Source organism: Trichosurus vulpecula, chromosome 3 (genome assembly GCF_011100635.1).
Source record: "Trichosurus vulpecula isolate mTriVul1 chromosome 3, mTriVul1.pri, whole genome shotgun sequence".
Classification (NCBI taxonomy): Eukaryota; Metazoa; Chordata; class Mammalia; order Diprotodontia; family Phalangeridae; genus Trichosurus; species Trichosurus vulpecula.
Window position 1 is genome coordinate 136,026,873 of NC_050575.1, and position 23,788 is coordinate 136,050,660.

Consider the following 23,788-nt stretch of genomic DNA (forward strand, 5'->3'; position numbering starts at 1 on the left):
ATGGGGCAAAGAATTGTTTTAATGTGTTCTATTTGTGGAGTAAAATTAGACAGTTTCTTGGGGAATAGACATTATTTTAAAATCTCTTGCTAATCTAACGATGACTCATTTTTACCTCTGAATCACTACTTATTTGTTCTCTTGTTTTCTTCCGTCGCTCCCTCAGAGTTTCTCTATCACCGGGGAGGGGAAAGAAATAGTGCATCTTGATGGATTCACAGTAATAAATGCTTGTCCTGTATAAGATTTCTATCCACATCTTACAGATGAGCTAACTTTGACAGTACTCTCTGGGATCTATTAATGTTAACAGGATTTGCGTGTGCAGAATAAAGGAGAAGCCAGATTTGTCATCCATGGCTGGAGATTCTTCCCTCCCTCCTCTAGTCAGTGAGCTGCCTGGCCGTTAGCTGACAGTTGCCCTCACTGACTCACAGGGGTGGCTTTTATGAAGGATCCTGGGACATTGTTGTGTTGTCTTACTTTCACCTTCCCCAAAGTGCTGTAGGCAGCTTGTGGTTTTGCACTGTTGTCTCACTTGTGTGAGGTGTGAGGAGAAAGGAAACAGAAAAGCAGAACTTAAAGTTATGGAGTTGAACAGTTTCACATTTAGGGGAATGGGAAGGGTGGGAATTGGCTTTTGAGGCCTTTGTTACCATGTCACCCTACTCACTCTTTGTGGCACTTGTGTGGGCTGTCTGATTAACTGCATTTTGGGAAATCCAGAAGTTAAGATGGTGTTGGGCTTGTACTGACAAAGATGGTTCTCTTTGTCTTCTCCTCCCTCTCAGCGTGGTGTTAATACGGATAGCGGCAGTGTCTGCCGGGAGGCTTCCTTTGAAGGCATCAGCCAGTAAGTTAATACCTGGGCTAAGGCTGGGGGTGGTGATGGTGGTGGTGGTGGTGGTGGTGGTGGAGGGGAGAACAGGGTGGTGAGGGGTCGTGGGGATTTTGCACATTTTAATGAATCGTTATGCTCTATCCAATTAAGTTTTCTTACAAGTGTTTCTTTAACTACAAATTAGTTGTTAAAGCCACAAAGATTTTTTTTAGAACAAGCTTCCTTTAGTATGTTTAGAAAATGTTCAGAAAAATTGGCTGCCAGAAAGCCTTTCAAGTTTTAGTTTAAAGAAAAAACACTGTGCTTCTGCTTTGTTCTAACCTAAGCAAGTACGTGACAGTCAGTACTTAATGAACACTGGCAGAGAAGGTTCATTTTCCTTGAAACACTTGATTCCCTACCTTTGGTTGTTGAAACTTATATTCTTTGAGCCCCATTTTCATCCCTCTGCCACAAGCCAAAGTCTGGGCCACTTTCTTCTCTTGCCTAGGCTATATTTTAAAAAAAATAAAATTTTATTGATATTCTTTGTTTTTACATCATCTATATTTTCCTGTGTATCTCCCTTCTTCCCATCTCTCTTCTCCCCGCCCCCACACACCCACACAGCCACACACATGCCACACATACGCTCTAGATTCTTAAAAAAAAAACCACCTAATTGGCCTCCTTGCCTTCAGTCTCTATCTGAGAGCCTATATACTCCTCCAGCATCTTCCCTCTGTATAACTTTATTCATATTGTTTCTCTGATCACGAACATTAAGTGACTGCCTGCTGCTTACTAGATAAAGTCTAAACTCTTCAGTCTGATATTCAAGGCCCATAGAATAGCTTCACCTTACTTATCCCCATTGCTCCTTTTTAGGTGTGTTCTGTTCCTCTGCACATACTGTATACATTCTCATCATCTACTTATCCATTAAGTCCAAACTCAAACCTCACCTTCATCAAAGTAGACCTCAACCCTATGTGATCTCTCCTTCCTGTTTCATTTAACAAATAACTGAGCACTTGGGGGTCTACTCTGGTCAGCAGTTTCAGGCAAAGGAAACAGAATGAATAGGGACATAGAGGCAGGAAATCTGGATCATATTTAGAGTGGTTAGAGAGAGTATAGGAATGGAAGTAGTGAGTGATAGATCTGTGCAGAAGATCTAGGTTTCAGAATCAGTGATAAGGGTCAGTCTTGGGGGTGGATCATCTCACTGAGGAAGAGAGTGTGTAGAGAGAATTGCTGAGAGCTAAGAATGGATCCCTGGTAACTGTTAACTTTAAAGGGTGAAAGGAGATAGAGAAGGCAGCTAAGAAAGGAATCAGGAAATAGTCATAAAGCTCATAGAACCAGCAGAGTACATTGTTTGAAGAGTCATACACAAGAAAGCATTAAGGAACGAGGGTCAAAAGTATCAAAACCTGAAAAAAGGTCAAGATGAGCCAGGGTCAAGATGATCCAGAGCCAAGAAAGGGCCATTCACTGCAGCAATAAAGAGGCTACTGGTAACCTTTAAAGGAAAAATTCAGCTGAGAGAGTAGTTTCTAGCTCCAGGTAAGGCTGAAAACCAGATTTGAAGAGTTGAGGAGTAGATGGGTATGAAGGAAATTAAGGCAGCCGGCCTAGATTACTTGTCCTTAACTAGAATGGAAGCTCTTAGAAGGCAAGCAACTATGTCTTTTCTTATTCTCCCCCTATCTTTTCCCTCCCCCATGGTGACAAACCCAATCCTTTGAATAAAGCAGGATCTCAAGAAATACTTATTGGATGGCTGATACAGCTTGAAGCCAAGTTTCCATTGTAGGATTTGAGGGTCAGGGCTATGTGAATAAGTGTTTTCCATAGTTCAATATTTATTGAGCATCTGTGTAGTGTGGGGCAGTTTTTTGTATACTAATGGGAAGGAGAAGGCTACAGGACATAGAGAAAGCTTGCAGTATAGATCAGGCTATACACAAACAAAAGTTAATGATTTCTCCTCTTTCATTTACCAGCCTTCTAGATGTAAGTTGGGAAGCATTGGGAGGAAATGTACAAATAACTGGTCTTGTATAACTAAGACTCCCTCTCTGGGTTGTATGTAGGTGGTGAGATAGTGATGGTGGTGGCGGCCAGGGAGCTAGCTTGATTCTAAACCTTGAGGGTAGAATCTTTCCTTCCTCCCCACTGCCTGAGTGGTTGGCTCAGTTTGTGCCCTGATGCTCTACACTTGTGGCTCAGTATACAGACTTATGCATTAGACCTATCTCCTGCCATTTACTTTTCCTTTAAGAACCCAGAAAGTGATTTTGCCTTCCCTCCCACAACAGGCTGTAGTTTGAGCCACACAGTAGCCCTCTGGCCTTCCTCCTGGCCTTTCCAGGACCCCCTCTGTGAGTGACTCCTGGTAGGGAAGCATTCATTTACCTTGCATGGCCCATTTAGATCTCTTATTCTGGGAAGACAAAGTATTAAAATATGTTTTTGGATGACAACAGTCTCAGCCCTGGGGCAGTTCACCAGTGATTTCTGAGTACTTGGCATGAATCTATGCACGCACTTCTATATGGGTATGTGCTCACCTATGTGTGTACGTGTATTTGGGAATGCTCTCAGTCCACAACCCTGTTAGGAGTTCAGTTAAGGTCCTACACTTGATGAATGTATACAATCTTCCTATACTATATAGGATGGAACCTAGCTGAAATTTGGTCCTACACAGCTTTGTCTTGTATCAACCACCTGTGTATATAACTTCAGCAGGCTCCAAGGGCTTAGAGTGTATCTTTCAATTGTGATGGGTCAGAAGTTTTACCTTCCTACCTTTCCTAGATGGAGAACCAACCACAGGTGGCAGTCAACTGCCTGAAGCAGAGCTCATGAGATATGTAATACCCAATCCTTTCAACTCCACGACTTGTACCGGTCTGTCATTAGTTGGTGACCAAGGGCGAGCTGCTAGACCAATGTTGTTGCCTGCTTCTCAGTAGCTTCTGCTCTCCTGCCTGCTCCCTGACCTCTAATCAGGCTAGGTGCAGTCAATCAACAGACATTATTAAGCACCTACAAACTGCAAGATATTATGCCAAATGCTGGGGATGCAAAAAGAGGCAAAAGATAGTCCCTGCCCTCAAGGGGATTACAATCTAACTGAGGAGATGTAATAGAAATTTAGATTTGAAGATCTTTCCCACCCATTAATACACCATGTGACCTGCTTACATCACAGGAAGTCTAAGTCACATGTGGTGGGAGAAGCTTCCTGACAGGAAAAGGAAGTTATGTCATAGGGAAATGGAGAGAGAGAGAGAGAGAGAGAGAGAGAGCGCGCATATAAGAGTGTGCGAGCAAGCAAGCAGTTATGGCAGTTATGGCTGCTAATGGCCGCCCTTGTGATGGATGGTTAGAACTGGTTAGGCTGACTGACTTAGCTGTACTGTGAGTTTGTTTTTGGGAAGACCCCAGCAGGGGGTCAGAGAGGTTTTGGGATGGTGAGTCTCCAAGCTGTGATGTGGTGTTTTAAGTTCCTTGCTGTTATGTTAAAGTGGGCTAACTGGCTGTGGGAGCTGAACATTTGTTTATGGGATATGATTCTCTGGTGTCTGAATAAATGTTATACTTCTACCTTCGTCATGGAAAGTGTCTCATACTTTGTGATACAGAGCTACATAGGCATATTCACAATTATTGTTGATGTTGTATTTATTGCCTTACTGATACAGGAGACAACATGCGAACAAATATACACAAAGCAAGGATAAACAGGAACTAATTAAAAGAGGGAAGGCACTGGAATTAAGAGGGATTGGGAAAGAAGGTAGGAGTTTAGATTTAAAGGAAGCCGAGGTGGTCACGATCAGAGTGGAGGAGGGTGCAAGATCATGGGTAATTTTGGCTATGGCTTTGGAGTCAGGTTGGGGCTTTCACATTGGTTTACAAACATGGCTTGCTAGTGACAGAGGCCTTCAGCCACAGAAAGCAAGCTAAGGGTGTCTGACCAAGGATGAGGCTGCTTTTTCATCAATGCCGGCCTTTAGGGAAGATGATAATGTGACATCCCACACCTACTTCACTTGCCACACCAAAACCCACCCTCATACACACCAAGTTGTAATGTCATAAGCAATATTTTTGGTGAAGTAAGTTAGTGACAGAAAAAATAACTTATAATTATTTATAAGTATGAGCTGTGTGAATTTATGTACCTTGTGTGTGATGTAGGGATGATTAGGAAGGATTATGAGCTCATAAATATGTATCACTTTCTCCCAATGATAAAAAAGATTGGAGCGGGGGAGAACTGAATATCACACTCGCTTCTTTTCATCTTACAAATCTCCAGTTTCCTCCTGGGAATTTCCCTAATGCAGTTTGTGTGTCTCTTCACTTCTCCCTGATTAACCCAATTCATTGATATGCCAGCTCAGGAAGCCTGCTTGGCGTTCAAGCTTGCCTGCTTCTCCTCTCAGCTTGTTATTTTTACTTGATCTGGCTTATTGGTGATGGAGGAAATGTGCACACACAACCCATGTGCAGGCTTTCAGCTGGCCTGTCCTTTGAGAAAGGTCTGAGTGTGGGCTACAAAATGCCTGCCTTTTACCTCCCCATCCCTGGCCAGAAAGCCCCAACCCTCACAGCTCAAGCACAGACTCCCAGAGTGGTAGCCTTGAGGCCCCCTGAAGTTATTGTTTCCCCAGGATCTTATTTATATCTAAAAAGAATCTGCTTGCAGTGACTCATGCCAGCTTCTCCCCTGGCATCTCGGCAAAGAGAACGGAGTTTTTGACGTCAGCCAGAGAGAACAGGTCTTTTTGCTGGAGGGCTGAGGTGGCTTCCTGTGTTTCTACCACCTTCTCTACAGCTCCCCTGAGACATATGCTCCAGAGAGTTCCCCTTCAATTTTCATTGAAGGGTGTGGCCCTATAGAAGATATGGCTGACATGAATCTAGGCACCAGCTGGGCCCTTGGCTTAGAATGGCAAGCCTGCCTCGGGCAAGTCTTGAAAGTGGGGAGGGGGGCCACTACGCAGAAGGAATACCTCCCACTCTATCTCTTGCCTTCTATTTATTGCCTTCTTTCTTGTCTTGGCGTGGAAAATGGAGAGTAGTCATACAATGTAAAGATGGAAGGAGATGTTACCAAAGGAAGGATTAAGAACTCATAAATATGTGTCACTTTCTCCCAATGATTAAAAAAATGTTGATTTCTTCATCACATTACTGATAAGAAAAATGAGGCACAAAGGAATTCAAGGACTTGACTAAAGCTATTTAAACAGAACCAAGATTCAAACTCACATCCTCCATCTCTGACTTTAGTGTTCTCCACTGCTTAGCATAGTTCCTGACACTTTGGAAGCATCTCATAAATGCTTGTTGAGAGTTGATTTAAATCACTCCTTCTGAATCTTGGTCTCCTGGGTAGGTGAGGCCTTTTGGACTCTGTATCCCATTTCTTCACCCTTGTGTGGCCTCTCTCTTTTTCAATGCCAGATTTAGGACTCTCAGCATTCTCATTAACCCCTATTTTGTTCAGAGGGAAGGGCACTGACATCATATGATTTTTCTCATCTATAAAAAAAGCATGAACACCCCTGGCTCCTGAAGCATTGCATTCCTTAGAGCCACCAACTTCAAAGAACTCCTCTCAGGTTGATCTGAGGTGCATGGGCCTCCCTTGAGAGGACCCCAAGTCAGTTTTATTCCACCTTCACAGACAGATGTTCTGAGCCTAATTTCTTGAGTTTGGCCTCCTCCCTGTCATATACTCAGTGAAATACATTCTGCAAAGAAATGGCAGAAAATTTCTGTTTTGGGGGAGAAAACAAGGAGATAGGATGAGGGGGAAATAGCAATTGAATTTAAGAGTTTTACTGAAAAAGACTTTTGCTTGAAAATGATAGAAAATAAGACTTGTGTTACTGTTATAACATCTCTTGCATATGCCCCCTTATCCTCCCTTCACCCACACGTGAAGACCCCCATCACCTCGTGCCCAGACCATTGAAAGAACCTTGTGGTAGATCTGCCTGCTTCAAGTCTCTTCCCATTCCAATCCATCCTCCACTGAGATGTCAAAATGGCCTGCCTGTCCATTCAGCATTCTCCAATGGCTCCCTCTGGGATCAAACATAAAATCCTCTGTTTAGTGCTCAAAACTCTTCATAACCTGCCCTTCCCCATTTACACCCAACCCTCCAGTCCCCATGTACTCTGCGTTACAATGACCCTGGCCTCCTTACCCCTCCTCAAATAAGACACACTGTCTCCTGGCGGTGGACATTCTTCCTGGCTGTCCCCATGCCTGGAATGCTCTCCCTCCTTATCATCATCTCCTGGCTTCCTTGCTTTCCTTCAAGGCTAGCTAAGACCCCACCTTCTACCGGAAGCTTTTCCCAAGCCCCCTTAATTCTAGCATCTTCCTTCTATGGATTATTTCTAATTTATCCTGTATATAGCTTGTTAGCAAATAGTTATTTGCATGTTGTCTCTCCCCATTGGATTGCAAGCTCCTTGAGGGCAGAGACTGTTATTCTCTTTCTTTGTATCCCCAGCCTTTAGCACAGTGCTTGACACATAGTAGGCACTTGATAAATGTTTAACCGACTGATTATCCATCCATTAGAACACACTAAATTGCAATCAAAACTTACATAATGACTCAGAAACATCATTCAATTCTTTACCAGGATATTTTCATTTAAAAAAAAAAACTGGAGCTTCCAGGAAATGTGCTCCATAAAAATAGGCTTTCACCATGTGAATGGAAATAGGCTTCGTGGTCTAGGATGCTCCTGACTGATTTGGGGACTAGGCCATCCCCCGCTCCCTTTGCTTGCTCTCTCTCAGAATGGCACTTTATTATCTCTCTTCTTTGAGTATGGCCTTGTGCTTAACAAAGGTTTGTGGTAGGGGGTACATGCTCGTGGCCTGGACAAGGTCTTTATTTACAGCCATCGGCATTGAAAATGCCCACTCGGGCAGTCGGAGCTCCACAGCAGTAAGTGGTATGAAGGGCTCTGTCATCTTTGTTGTGTGGGGATGTATTTCCTCCCTGACCCATAGGTCAAACTCTTCATTGATTCTTCTCTTTTTTTCTTTTTTCTGCTCTGTGTGTGTGCCAGAGAACTGCTTCTCTCCATCTTTGCTATATCACTTTGTCTTCTCCTTCACATTCCTCATCTGTCTCCTCCCTGACCCCTATTTGCTGGTTTTGGGGGGCTTGTTAGTCTTGGCATTCCTTAGGTCTTAGTGTCTCTGCCCACAGTAGGTAAACTTGCCCACAAGAGCTGTTGGGTTATTGGATTAAGTCCAATACTTTTTCTCTTTGATTGCTATGATCCTCGGCTTTCATGGTTTTGCTCCATTTCCAGTGACCCGCCCTCCTTTCTCATTAAAGCTACCTGAAGTGGGTTGAGCTGTTCTCACGCTCTTGCAGCTGTTTGGTGACTTGTCTTCAGTACTGTCCTCCTTGCTCCCTGGTAGCTCAGTTGAAGGACATTAACATGGCCCTAAAAGGGGGGCCCTGGCTTGTCTCCCAGATTCTTGCAAGCTGGGTAGAGATGAAATTTGTTCTTGAGGACTCTTTTCTGTTTTCACCAGTTCCATCTGTCTCCCCTTCTTGGGCCTTTCTCTCTGGTGCTGTTCGGCTGTGGATAATAATAGCCTGTTTTTCTAAGCAAGATGAATCTTGTGTCCTTCTCCTTTGGGGAGGCTTAGCTGCTTCTGTCACCAACTGCCTTGTCACTATCCTAATGATGTTGCTTATTTTCTTTTGGTTTTCAACCCTTTTGAACTTCTTCAGAAACACATCTGATCTCAAGCTGTTGATTAATTGCCTGTTTTAACAAGTTGCCCTTGTGTTTGGTCCCTCTTTGAGACTGGTGGGCATTTTGTCCCTGAAGGCAGTCTAGGAGAGTCACCTTTGCCCTGGCAGTGTGAAGTAGGGCTGGTTGTAGTAGGATATCACTTGGCACCAGGTACCCAGCATGTACTGCCTCTGAATTTGCTGCAGGGTGACATCGCTTAGTTGTACGTTATAGATGCCTGGGAAGAAGTTCCATCAGAAACCTACCTCTGACTTTTTCATAAAATTCCTTGCCAGTTTCCATTGCATTTGATAATCAGGATGAAAGATTTGATCCTGCAGCTGGTGTGAATAAAGGCTCCCCCTTTAGAAGGGTGTTTGTTACCCTCTTTGGGCCACTCGGGTTCTATTTGGGGCAGTGGGGGAGGCCCTCATATGTCAGTAACCCTGTGCGCATCATAGTCCTGCCTCCCTTGTCCCAGCCCTCCCCGGGAGTGTAAGCTCCCTGAGGGAAGGAACCGGGTCATTTTTTAATCTTTGTATCCCCAGCACAGTAGTTTGTACATAGGTGAATTTAATACCTGAGGTAAGTAGTTCAGTGGCTTTACTCATAGAGAACATGCCCACACCCTTCACTGAAGCACCTTGCATGAGTCTTACAAGCTAATGGTAAGAGGCAGCTACAACGTAATGGAAAAGGTGCTGAGCCTAGCATCAGGAGGCCTGGGTTCCAAGTAGAGTTTTGACAGTTATCTATGCCCTTGGCAAGTCATCTAACCTGGTGAGCCTCAGTTTCCTCATGTAAGTGGGACTGCCTTATAGGGTTGGTGCTTTGTAAACTTTGTAAACTAAGGCACTATACAAATATGATTGCTATTAATCAGTTAGAGTCAATATTTATTAAAACACATACTCAGCGCAAGGCACTGTGCAGCTGTGTATTGTGTGTTATCTTCCTTTGGAAGGCATTGGCCAGGGAGAGCCATGGCGTTCTTCAGGTTGGTTGGTGATGAAGAGAGGGAGGAATGATAGAAATAGAAGGAACATCAGGCTTGGCTGTAGAATTGAGCCTGAACAGGATGGGAGAGGGATGAAGGGGAGGGAGATCCCTTAGGAGGTGACAGACAGTTGGGGGAAAGGATTATCTACCCTGATATGGCACCACTGTTTCTCTTTGGGCCACCTTCTGCTGCTGATGCATTCAGCTCAATTAAACAGGTATTTATGACCTTACCCATGGACCTAATTCTGTGTGGAGACCATATACAATGGGATCTTTCTCCAGAGGAGATGGGTTATATGTGCATGTGCCATGGAACACCACACTAGGCTAGTATCCAAGACAGCATTCTGTACATGCTGTACATTCTGTTCTAGTATGGAGGAAAGTTCCACATAATTAGGATGCAGTCATGAAAGCATGTATACTGGGAAACCTACGGGATTTGGAGTCAGAAGTCCTGAGTTTGGGCCTTCCCTCTGTAACCTGACAGAAGTCATTGGCCCCTTTCAGTGCCTCAGTAAAGTGATGAGGTGATCACTAAGTTTCCCTGATTCTGGGAAGTGATGTGAAGCCAGTCAGGGAGGCACAAGAGCCAGAATTGCCTAAAATTATTAGGGAGAAGACAACAAACTTTCGATGGCCCGGGGCTAGATGCTGGTGAGACCAAGATAAAAAATGGCATGTCCTTGGCCACCAGGAGCTTGGGGTTTGTTAGGAGGAGGGTATGGTATGTATGTAGATAAGTGTGATGGGGACAAGAGAGAGGTCCCAGGATGCTTCAGGAGGATTTGAGGAAGAAAAGGACCCGTTTAGCTGGAAGACTTATGGGAGAAATACGAGAAAGCTCTTGAGCCTTAAATAAAGAGAAAGATGTAGAACTCAAACTGGGCCTCGACAAGGAGGTTAAAATTTGTGTAAGTGGAAAAGGGAGAAAAGGGACACTCCAGACAGGTTGAATGATGTGATCAGAAGCATGGAGGTGGGAAACAAATGTGACATGGACAGAGGAGCAGGAAGCAATGGGTCTGGCCGAAGTGATGGATTTCAGTTGTGAAAGCTGGAAAGATGAGCTTGGAGACAAAGGGGTGGGCCTGTTCACACAGAAGGCTGAAAACTGAAGAGAGTAATTTGGACTTGGAACTATCTGGAGATGAGATGGTAATTTCTAAAGAAGAACCTTTCCTTCAAGAGGTTGTATGGTCATGTATGCTTTGTAGACTTGGGTTTAGGTTGTGTGAAAGGTGGGCCCAAACTGAGGGATTGTCTACCTTATTATTTAGTAATTTGCTAATTTCAGAGAAGGCCTGAGTTCCATTCATCTTCTGAAAGAATAATATCTATCCTCCTAACTATGTTGGGGCCAGGGAAGTGAGAGGTGCTAGGGGCTCCGCATTCAAGTCATTGTCCATGATGTTTTCATAGGAATTGGTTATTCAGGATAAGCATGTTTCTTATCTTTTGCTATTTTCACTGAAGTTGCCTTGAATATTTGAAGACAATTTGTTGCCAATTAATTCCATTTAAATAGTCAGTTAAATGTGAAATTGCTGAATGTGGGGGTTGCAAGAATATTAATACATGGAGATGTGAATTTTAAAATATAGGAAAGGCATGACTATTACTAGAATGTAATAGGAAAATAAATTTTCTATATTTTGGTGGCTGGTTTGGCCATGCTTAGTGCTTTCTGGCCCTTGTTAATGCACACGTTGTAGCTATATTTAGAATTAGATAATTTAAAATAATTTTTGAATATGTTTTTGAAAATATGACATGAGACTGATAATAACTCAGATTCCTCTGGTCCCTCATAGTATGCAGAGGGCTTGCTTCTCAGCAACTCTCGATTCCCAGCACAAGAATTATTATGTCCATTTTATCCATGAGATAAGTCGCTTCTGAAAGGAAAGATGATTTGCCCAAGGTTACCAAGCTAGTCTTCCCTCTGGTGGGCACATTATCTCTTGCTTTGTGTTGTCTGGCTGCTGGTACAATAAGCCTCTTGGACTTTATTCCTGCCCCTCTACCACACATTGGTTCAGTCATTCAGTATCTCTTAAGCCCCAGCCGTGTGGTCATGGGCAAGTCACTTAACTCTTGTGAGTCTCAGTTTTCTCACGTGTAAAAGGAAGATAATACGGCCTATGGTATTTACCTTACGGGGTTGTTATGTATCTGGTATCAAGTACCCAGTGTCAAGATAATGTAGAAATCAATTAAAAAGGGTTTCAGTACTTACTATGTGCCCTGCCCTGGGCTAACTGCTGGGGATACCAAGCCCTCATGTCCCTGCCCTCAAGAAGCTCCTAAGGTAGTGGGGGAGACAAAAGGCAAATTAAAGTACCTACAAATTACATATAGAATAGAGGGGAGATAATATCAGCAGTGAAGACCCCAAGCATCTAGGGGAGCCTGGGAAAGGCCTCCCAAAGAAGGTGGACATTGAGCTGAGTTTTGAAGGAAGCCAGGAAATCTGAGGAAAGAGCATTCTGAACATGGGAATAGCCGGTGTGGAGGCTTGGAGAGTGCCATGTGCAAGACACAGGAAGTAGGCCTGTGAAGATGGATTGTAGATTGTGGAGGGGAATAGAATGTAAGAAGACTGGAACAGTGGGAAGGGGCTCCAGTTTATTTGCCAAATAGAGAACTTTGTATTTGATCATGGAGGTGGTAGTGAGCCACTGGAATTTATTGAGGGAATTTTGGGGAGGGTGGGTGGGGAGGAAGGTGACATGGTAAGACCTATACTTGATGAAGATGATTTGGCTTCTGAGTAGAGGACAGGGAGACTGTGGGAGACTGGAGCCAGGCAGGCCACTTAGAAGGCTGTTGCAGTGGGCAGATTAGAAGGGATGATTGTTATTGTATGAGTTCAGAGAAGGGGATGTATATGAGATGTGAAGGTAGAATTGGTAGGATTATAAGTTCCTTGAGGTCAGAGACTGTCTTTATTCTTATTATTTGCAGCCCCAATGTTTAGCATAATTCCTGGCACATACTAGGTACTTAAATAAATGTTCCTTGACTGTTGGATTTGGCAAGAGATTGGATATGTGGAGCTCTTGAGTCCAAGTGAGGAGGGGAATATCCCACCTGGTTGTGCTCCAGAACTCTTCCATCATGTCTCAGGAATCTTTTCATCCTGCAAGATTACTTCAGCTCAAGAACTCACATCTTGTCAGTATCTTCTGCCCCAGCTCTGTGACCATGGGAAAGTCACTTAACTCTTCTGAGACTCAATTTCATCATGTGCAAAATGAGGATAATACATCCTGTAGTATTGACCTTATGAGGTTCTTATGCGTTAGGTATCAGGTCCCTATTGTTGCTGTGCTTGTAAAGTTTACAATCCAGTGATACCTAGATGATGATGATAAACAGTTTTATTGAATAAGTAGTGTCAGCAAGGTGCAAAACAAAGGGTTATTAGGGCAGAAGTTCCTAACATAGGGTCCTTCAGTTTGTTCTTACCCTCCACACCCATCCCCCATAGAGAGTGTCCCAAAAGTCTTTATTCAGTTAGCTTAAAGCTGCTCTAAGATTTTTGGAACACCCTATACACTTAGTTTCCTTTGTAATCCTGTGTATTTTGTTTTATACATTTAAAAACATTATTCTGAGAAAGGGTCAGTAGGCTACACCAGACTGCCAAAAGGGATCAATGAGAAAAATGTTAACAACCTCTCCCCGACCCCTTGTTGCCGGTCAGATTAAATAAAAGTATTTATTATCATTATCTAGGTATGCCTTATCTCTTCCCTGGACTGCTTTACAAGCACAGCCACTGTGTCCTTGATGTGAGGCCACTGGTCACCTTCTCCTCATGGAGCTCTCTCCTCTCTCTAGGTCTTTGTGACACTGATCTCTCCTGGTTCTCTTCTAACTGATCTTTCTCAGTTCCTTTTGCCAATTCTTCATCTATCTCACTTCTAACCATGAATGTCCCTAGGGCTATTCTCTTTTCACTTTATACTTTCTCACTTTGTGGTCTTACCCTCTCTCAAGGGCTCAATTACTGCCTCAATGCAGATGATCTCAGACCTATAAATCCAGAGCTATTTTCTCTCCTGAGCTTAGTCTCACGATACCAATTGCCTTTTTGGACATCTCAAAATGGAAGCCTCTGTGGGCGTCTCAATTCATCATGTTTAAAACAAAACTTATTATCTTTTCCCCTAAACTCTCCCCTCTTCCAGACTGTCATGGGCAACACCATCATCCCAGTTACCTGGGCTCACAACTTTAGTCAGTCACTCAATTAAACGTATATTAGGCACCAGTGTGCCAGGCACCATGCTAAGTGCTCGGGATACAAAGAAAGGCAAAAGACAGTTCCTAACCTCAAAAAGCTTATGATCTAATGGGAGAAGACAACATACAAAAGGAAATAGAAAAGCAAGGGGAGGGCAGAAGGTATCTGCCATAGGGGAGTGATAGAGATGTCCAGGAGAATGCAGCTAGGTGAGGCAAGAAGAGGAGGCTGACCTGGGCTTTCTCCTGAAATGGAGGTTCTGGGAGGAAAAGTCTTTTTTTGGAGAAAAGAGAGGTAAAGGGAGCTAAGGGGGTATCCAGACCATGACATTGACTGAACTTGACCTTACCATTTCCCAAGTCTTCACCTGCTTTTCAATTTCTGCTGCTCTGGGCCTAGTCAGAGCCTGGGTCTTTGCTTTCAGGCTGACCAGACTGACCAGGCCACATACCCTAGTTTTATGAAACTGCCCAGCCCGCTTTAGTGAGGTTCACCAACCTTGCAGTCACCAGCATTTTCTTCATTCCATATAGGACATTGCTTTCCCTAATGCCAAGCTGACATTTGACTAAACGTGAGACAAAATCTAGGTTGTCTTCTTGATTTATGTTGTCTGCTCTCCTCTCTTCCATGTGACCTGTTTATTCTTCTCTGAGTTTCCTGGTGTCCTTTGTCTGCCTCTCTTTTATATTTTGTGAAAAGGGCTTTGACTTTCAAAGGTTATTAGTTGTTTTTTTCCCTTTTTTTTTCTTGGTGAGGGAGGATCTGGACGTTTTGAAATAAATTATCCTGATTTTGTCATTATAAATGCAGTGAGTGTCAGCACACTCTCATTGCCACAGAGGAGGCTGTGATACTCCTAAGCTCTCTTCTCGTCACATATCTGGCTTCTGGCCCCTGACGCCCCAGGATTACCTGTTGCATTACTATAGCACCAATGTTTTCATTTCCTCCTTCATAGTAGTTAGACACCAGTAAAACATCCACAAAGATTCGACTCAGTAGGGGAAATAAAAAAAAACCAAGTGAAAGCTGTGTTGTTGTGTCTATGCTCATGCTTGCTTGTATGTTGCTCCCTGCTTGTGATCTTGGGTATCTGTCACTGGGTCCGGTTCTCTGTGGCTGTGACTGGGCTTCTGCGACCATGTGTCTGACTTTTACCTTTTGCAAGTTGAAAGTTGAACTTTGGGATACGTAGCTTTTGTGACTGGCATCTATTCTATATATGGCTTTGGGAATACATGTCAGGTCAACGTTTGCTTCCTTTGCTTCATGTTGTGCCATTTCTTGGCTAGCTCTAATTCCTGCTGTAATTTTTTTTTTGGCATTATGTGTCCTGTAAAGCTTCTAACATAGTTGCTGTGTGTCTTGCATCCTTTATTAGTAAAGGCAAAGGAACTTTTCCAGATGGTAGTAAATCTGATCTTTTTTTATCTGGGTGACTTTGGGAAGGCGGTATGTTTGGGTTTTTTTTTTCTCTTCATTTTTCAACTTTGCCTAAAAAAGGCAAAAAATCCTTTTATTTAGTTGGCACTTGCATCCATCACGATGCCTTCTTCACTCGGGGTAATTCTCATCTCCTGGGTCTTTCACTGAGGAAACAGCTCACTGTCATTAACATGGCCTAGAAGCCACTGGAGGTAGCGAATAAGGGTGTTGAACCTGAAGCCAGAGGAAACCTGGGTTTACATTCCATCTCTGACATTTACTGTGACCGGGGAAGGTCCCTTAGTCCTTTGAGCCCATTTCCTCAAATGTGAAGTGAGGATGACAGTAACACAGGGTTAGTATGAAGTTCAAAGGAGACAACATATGTAAAGAACTTCACAAACCTTATAGCATTGTAGAGAAATGGTAGTTGTTATTACTCATCTCACCTCATGACCTCCGTGGGGTGTTTTCATAGCAGGAGTGATTCTGAAATTGATGTAGATCTGCTTTTGTCTGAGTGACTCCTCTATGTCATCTGTCCCAGGAATGTTATCATGCTTAGCTTAATTTTTAAAAAAATTAAATGTATGAAGTGCCGTGAGCCACTCAGATATGTGTTCTGCAAATGGAAGTGCCTGTCGCTACACTTTATGCAGTTTTGGAATCTCTTAAGTCATTTTGGCTTATAGCTAATTAATATTCTTGAAATGAAAACCAAATGTTATGACCTTAATTTTAGTGGGTGTTTGGCAAGAGTTTTTTCTCTTCCGCTGAGCCATTCACAGTGAGCATACAGAGGCCCTGGAGGGTTTTTCCAGAGGCATGTCTGGAAGAATGTAGTAGTTCAGTAGGTGATTAGTCTGCTGTGTACATGAATAGAAGTTCTTTGGCTCAGAGAACAAGGCTAAGGTTCATTTTTATTTTTTATTTTTTCTTGGTTATAATATTTTATAAATTAGATGGAACATTTTGTCATATAAAACTTGGAGGTACTTTGAACCCCTCTTATGCACTTACTGTGTTATTTTGTATTATAGTTTGTCACTTTTACTGGACTGTGAGCTTTTATTTAATTAGTCTTTGAATCTTTTCTCAGTGCCCAGTCCAGGGCTCTGTACATCTTAGGAACTTGATAAATATTTGTTAATTGAATTAATGCATTTTATTGTCTTTTAACAGATTCAAAGTCAACAACATCATTCTTCACCCAGAAATTGTGGAGTGGTGAGTGTTCATTCTTGAATTCATTTATCCCTCATAAGTGGCCTTCTCCCTGCTGTCCCTTCCATCACATCTAATCACCAGGTCTGAGGCAACACTCACTCCTTAGCCTTAGCTTCCAAATAGAGTCAGGTTCCAAAATCACATCCAATCCAGAGCGTAAAGAAGAGGCCAAGTGTTGACTGGAACTAGAACTTTGGGAATATCAGTCATATTTAAGGTGTAAAGCAGAAGTGAGAAACTGAGGGAACCATCCCCTGGAAGCGGAGGTTTTCAAATCAAGGAGAGGGGCCTGTCTACAAGAAATCAGGTGGCATACTCCCAGGGATATTGGTAAAAAGACTGTGATTACTTTAACACCAGTGTGTTGGAGGCATGTGACACTTTTGCTCAGTCCCTAAGGTAAAGCAAAAGTGGTGAGAATCTCCTAAAGAGAAGAGCAGTACAAGATGACCATCCCACCCCAAACCAAGTCCAGCTCCCTACCACTGGGCACTTAACACCTCTTATTGAAATTTTTCCTGAAAATGGAGTTCTTTAATAATATTTTCTTTAGAAAAAACATCCCTCCTAACTTTTTTTCCCCACTTTTAACCCTGAAATGACTTTGCGACTGCTGGCGCTGGAAATTCCCCCTTTGAGCCGTAGCTGCTCACTGGACCCACATCTTGTCTCAGTGTTGGTGGATCAACAATGTCCTGTCAATATTTCCTTGACTCCTAAGAGATAAAGTGTTAGGTCATGCTTCAGAGAGATGTGAACTTTAATTCTAGTTAAATCCCATGGCTCTAAGATGAACTTTGCTTCATAAGAATATATCCTAATGTTATGAAAACGAGCACCCGAAGGAGAAATGATTTGACACTCATTGCAAACAGCAGAGTTTTATAAATGTCACATCATTATAGCTTCCTTTGGGATGGGTTTTAATGGCATGGGTCCTTTGCTGTTCTCATGACTGTAATAATTCTCAATGAAATCCATTGTAATCATCGTAATTGCCTGCCCAGAATGAGAGTGATGTTGGATGGAGCTAGTGTTGATGTTTCTCCCTAATTATGGGAGGAAGTGAGGCTCAATATGAAATTGTCTTTCCCATGATGTCAATTACAACTTATTAGTGCATTCAAATGATACCACTGTGTCCTATTGGTTTTATTTCTTCTCTCTCTTCAGAAAGTGTGATTGTGTCTAGGCACTTAGCTCCATTTAAACCCTTAACAATTAGTACAGAACTGGGAGTCAGGAATCCTGGGCTCTACTCCCAACTCTGCTGCTGATTCTCTATGTGACTTTGGGCAAATCCCTTCACCACTCTGGTTCTCATTTTCCTCCCTATACAATGAAGTATTTCTCTCATTTCCCTCCATCCTCCCCCCACCAAGTGAATCATTCATTAATTCTGATCAGAAACTCTATATTGGCTTGATTAAAATAGCAAAGCCTTTTGACCAGTGGACTAGACTTATTTTTAGTCCTCTCAATCCCACCCTCCCCTGGACTGGCTACCCTGAGCAACAACCATTTTTGCCTTCACAGTGGCAGGGAGAGTTTATGAAGGAGAATACACATTGGAGTTTTCCCTACCCTGCCAAAGATATACCACAGTTGTATCTCGATATCGGTACAAAAAGGTGGTAGGAAGAAGGGAAGGGCTGAATAGTTCAAACCAGTAATGAAACAAAAAACCATTTCTCTCTGCCTAGGCCATGTAGTATCTGTAGTAGTATTTGTGCTACCTGTTTACCTTGTTCACTGTGTATCTCAGGCATGGGATCAGTACTCGTCCCTCAAATATGTAACATGATATCTGGGGCAGGCTGCCCCATAAGGGCACATGTGGACCTTGAGTGGAATGAAGCCCTTGGTTCACAAAGTGGATAATATCATGCAGACGACTATGAGAGCTAATGACGTCAGAAAGCATTCTTACAGCCACGCACCTGGCTTGCAGGTGACTCATGCAGCTGAGGGAATTGGGGACAACAGGGCTATGGCATTGAAGGCAGTATCTGCTGCAGGACTGAACCTGAGTAGCGGTGGTTATGTGGATTTCGTGACTCATAGTCCTGATGAGCTAATAGCATTGTTGGCATGTTTTTATGATGAAGGACATGTTCTTCCTCAAATAGAGCAAGAGTGGTGACCCATACTCTGCTCCAACAAGATTTTGTCATTATAGTTTTTGCTCCTTATTAGTTATTGTGGGATACCATAGGTCCCTACCTCTGACTCAGATCCCGGCAGTACACACGTCCCGAAATGAATGCACAAAATGTGAGGCCCTTAGAGCATTTCTTGACCACAGAAACCAGTCTGGTTCTTCTGAACATGCCATCATATTCCTCAGTGCTTTGCCCCCACTGAACCTCTCTTGAAAAGCCCAAGGTCTCAGGCAGCTCTGCCAGGATTGAGCCTGTGACTCTGCAGAGGCCCGGATAATTCAGAGTTACTGCCTCACCCATCTGTTTTGCCACTTTGCAGTTAAGTTGCGGGGAGGGATGAGTCTCACAAAAGTGCCCAGGTGACAGTCCAGATGACAGGGCTGCAGTTGCTGCTGATATATTGGGCTCTACAATATGGCTTCTCATGTTAGCTGTCTGCACACCTGTGCACACACTAACCTTCAGTGGCTCCGAATTTAGAATTTCTCAAGAAGGAGCCTGAGTGATCTGCAGGCATCTGCTTCCTAGAACTGCAGAAGCTTCGTTTTTACATTTTTGCCATTCGAGTGTTATCCATTTCCTTGTGGCGACTGTTTTATTATACACCATTATCCGGAGCAAATGCCTTGTGATTTCCTGTAAATTCTAATGTAATCATATTCTTCCCCACAAACATGAGATCATAGCTGATAATTTCTTCTCTTACCATGGGTATTGTAGTTTCAATGTGTACAAGTTTGAAGCTGAAACTTAATAAGAACAGAATTTTTTCTTTTGTAATTTAGAATATACTTCTTTCCTGTTTTGCAAGATTAAATTGTTCCGAAGGAAGGGGGAGAAAATAAAGGAGACACTTTTTTACACTGAATAATAGCTCAGTACTCTGGTTTACAGTTCAGTGCTCCTGGAAAAATCATAGAAAAATGATAGAAATTGCTGTAAGAATTCTGGAATTTTTCAGTGAGTTTGTTTTAAACTGAGTCTATTTTTAGAGCTGTTAATTGAATGAAGTAAAATTATTCTGAGCATATTAATTAGGCAGTTGGATAAGATGCATATTTCTGCCTACCTGCTTTTTCCATGTCCATAACATATCCTGAGGTACTGACAGAGCATAGCAGGGGAGAATTTATCAGGAGATCTGATAGCCTCGGTGATTTGTCACTTGGCCTAGATAAGAAGAGCGTGACTAAATATTCCTAGGTAATGAATCAGGGTTTTGTTATGGGTTCAGCTTGACCTTCAGTGCATTTTAGGGAATCATTTAGAATCACAGAATGCTAGAGCAAGACTGGATAATATAAGAAGGGATTTGCCTAAGATTAAGTTAATTCATCTTTTTTATTTTTAATAAAGATATCTTTAACCCCCAGTCAACAAACAGATAAAAACCAACCAGAATATCTGATAACCCAAGCATTCTGTATAACTGAGGTTTTACTCTACATCAAAAAGCAAGAGACAGGGCACCCTCATGGGGGAAGAATAATCAGATATGAAAGCATGTTCCATATACCTCATAGTTAGGATAGTCAGGTGAAGCTGAGAAAATGAAGGCATTGAACTTTGTGCTCAGAAATCTGAGATCCGCTTCAGAAGTGTCCAAACCATCTGGAGCTTCAGGCACCTCCATGATCCCTTGTTTACCCTCTACCAGATTCCCTTACATTGCAGCAAATAAAAATCTCACTTAAAAAAAAACACACATACACACACACTTCAAAACTCATTCATTTTCATAAGACCCTTGTTTCTTTGTAAGGACCAATGGCTTATATTTACCTGTATGTATGCCTATTTCCTCCTTCATGATAAATGGACCCAGTGAGCTCATCTTTTTCCATCCATTTGGATAGCTTTATGTATGGATAGCTTTAGTTTTGTCCTGTTAGAGCAGAGGCCCTGGTGATTGCTGGGAGACCCTCCAGCTACATACGTGATTGGACCCCAGATGGTCAGAGTCCAGCTTGTTTATCTTTTGGCATGACTTTGAGACCTTCCTTTTTAAAGTTTTTTTGCTCAACACAACATCACATTAAGTCTTAAAGACCAATTTAAGAAATACTTCATCTTTTTTTGCTACTGCTTTAATCATTGCACCATTCATGCCTTCTGTAACTGAAGTCTTAATTCTGCAGTTAGGCACCGAGGCAAATTTGTGAAGGGAGAGCCTTTAAAAAGTCCCACAGATAAATCTTGGCCAGGTTTTTTTTTTTTTTAATCTTTCTACCTCACGGCAGATCATGCATCAGATGACCCTAAAACTGCTGGGTTTGAGTGGGTTTTGTGCCTTTTGGATCTTCCCCGTAACTTAGAATCACGACATGTTCAAACTAGAAGAAATTTCATATTTATTTAGTCCAAACCTTCATTTGCAGAAGAGGAAGCAAGCTTTTAGATATGAAGTCACTCAACCAATGTAATTTAGCAGCTCAATATCAGAACCAGGGCCAGAACGCTAGTCATGCAACTTCTCCCTCAAAAATTTTAGTGACTCCTTATTATTGCCCACCAAATACCATTCATCAGACTCATTTGCCTGGCATTCAAGGCCCTATGCAATCAGGTATTAACAGACCTTTGCAGATTTCACTTATTGCATTCACCAGCAGTGTTGAGGTGGGCTCTGGATTTGAAATCCTGTTATTAAATGTCAGCATTGCCATTTATGGCCTATATGATTTTGGATTAGTCACATTACTTCTTTGGGGCTCAGTTTCCTCGCTGCTAACGTGAGACTAGATTAGATGTTTACTGAGAGCTGTGCCACTTCTAAATCTGCAACCCTGTGACCCCTGCTCTTAGAGCTGAACTGCTATCTGTCCCCTGAACATGCTCTGGGCTTTCTTCCATTTCGTTGCTCATGCCCTCCCTCACCCTCATTGCCTATTGAATTTAAATTCACATGTCTATCTCCTTCCTTAGACGTCACATGGCACTTTATCTTACATTCTCATCCGTTTATGTGATGTGTGTTACCTACTAGTTTGGTTCAACTCCAAGCATTTATTAAGCTCTCACAGTGTGCCATGCCGGGTGCCGGGTATATACAAAGACAAAATGAAATAATGTCTGCCCTCCAGAAGCCTACAGTCCAGCTATCTGTACATGTCTTATTGCCCCACTAAACTAGCATTTCTTGAGGACAATTACCTACCTTGCGTTTTCCTTGGCTCCATACAACACCATTCATATAGTAGGTGTTTAATTATTGTTTACTGAATTGAATTGAACCCATGTCTCCTGACTTCTAGTCCATTGTTTTTTTCCACACTCAGCTTCACTAAACAACCAAGTATTTCTTGATTTAAGATTATACTTCTGATGTTTGGATGACTAAATTCTATTTGTTATTCATTGAAAGAATGCTTTTAATATTCATGTCTACCATTAAACATTATACACACACATATAGATTTGTAGATAGAAAATTTTAGAATTGCACAGAAGACTGCTTTAGTCCTACTTATCATTTCTCATTTATAGCATCAGTATTAACCTGTAAGAAGCCTTTAGGAAGGGAATAAGCCTTTTTTAAGATGCCTACTATGTTCCAGGCATTGCATTAAGCCATTTACAAAAATCATCTCATTTGGTCCTTACAATAATAATACTTTATAATAGCTAACACTTATATAATGCTTACTAGGCTTTACAGTTATTATCTCATTTGATCCTTGAAACAACTCTGGGAGGTAGGATCCTCATTTCACATTTCAGTAAACTGAGGCAGAAAGGTTAAGTGATATCTGCCCAGGGCTATGCAGCTGTTGAGGCTGAATTTGAATTCAGGTCTTCCTGACTACAATCTCCATGCTCTATCCACTGTGCCACTTAGCTACTAGGTATCTTCAGTCCTCTGGAGAACTTTAAAAGCAAATTAAAATCATGACAGATAAAATTTTTCCCATACTTTCCCCTGACCATTCTTGAATTATATTTAGTTTGATTAGCACCTTTATCAAGCATCTCTTCCCCCTTAGAAATTCACAGACATTGTATAAATACAGACAACCGCTTTATTTCTCATTCCTTGCTACCTCATGCCCAGAGACAGACGTACCCAGCAGATTTTAGGAAGTGAATTCTTTCTTAGAATTGAGGAGTCTTCTTGTGGAATGCTTGAAAATGTTGTTATTTTCCACAGAGAATTAAAACTGGTCCTGGTCCTTCTGGTCATGGAGATAACTGAATCCAAGTTGGGAAGAATTCTGTTTAGTCTAGTGACCAGACCAGATTTTGTGTCTAGGGTAAACTATGGATAATTGGTTAAATCCGCGAGGTGCCTCTTACTTTTCACATGACAAAGTTCTATTTTCAGAATTTATTTTATTTTATTTTTTTACCTTGGATTAAATTGGGTCAGGCTGAAGCCCCGCCATACAGATCGCATCTCAGTAGTGCAATTGTAGGATAATTCTAACTGGCTCAGTTCATGATACTTCTTTACGTGACTAGAACAGAAATTCAGGGCACACTAAGTAGACCTTCGGTTACAGAACCTAAAAGTGAAATTGGGGTTTAGGGGATAGATTGGCAAGCCTGATCATACAGCCATTTCCCTTCATATACTGGTGTGGTGTCTTGTTTGTGAGCCTGAGTTTGGGCATCAGATTCCCATCCAGAAACAGCCACTGACTGTGTGATCATAATCAGGTTACAACTTTTCACTTTGTCACCAGGAGAATGGGAGGGCTGGAGTCACCACTATTCTGTTATATGAAAGAGCAAAATAACTGCATTGGGTGCTGAGGTGTCAGTATTGAGACTCTAAATTGGATGCTACAAGAATTTGTTAAGCATAGTCCTATAGTAGGAACCAGGGTTACCAAGGTCTCTGTGCCCTAAGTGGCCCCCACTCCAGGAGGGGAACATTACAATCTAATGTTCTAGAGAACGTGTCAAGCCCCATCTGGGCTGGCACACCCCTGCAGCAGGGATGACTCGTTTCAGATTCTGAAACAGATTCAGATTCTTCTTTCCACCAGTGAGAGACAGAAGCTGATGCCTCTCTCATGGAACAGGGATCTAACTATAAAGACAGTCAGCTCCACATCAGTCGTTGGACATAAAAGAAATAACTCAAACTTAGCCA

The 23,788-nt window shown here is 42.3% G+C and overlaps 1 protein-coding gene across 1 annotated transcript in view; it reads left to right on the forward strand.

Annotated features, from left to right (window-relative positions):
* Window positions 1-23,788, forward strand: part of PEPD (peptidase D) — a 251,321-nt gene that overhangs the window by 66,496 nt on the left and 161,037 nt on the right. Inside the window, exons 6-7 of the mRNA XM_036749271.1 lie at window positions 792-853; window positions 16,487-16,531. Coding sequence (XP_036605166.1) covers window positions 792-853; window positions 16,487-16,531 — 107 coding nt within the window. The remainder of the gene's footprint in view (window positions 1-791; window positions 854-16,486; window positions 16,532-23,788) is intronic.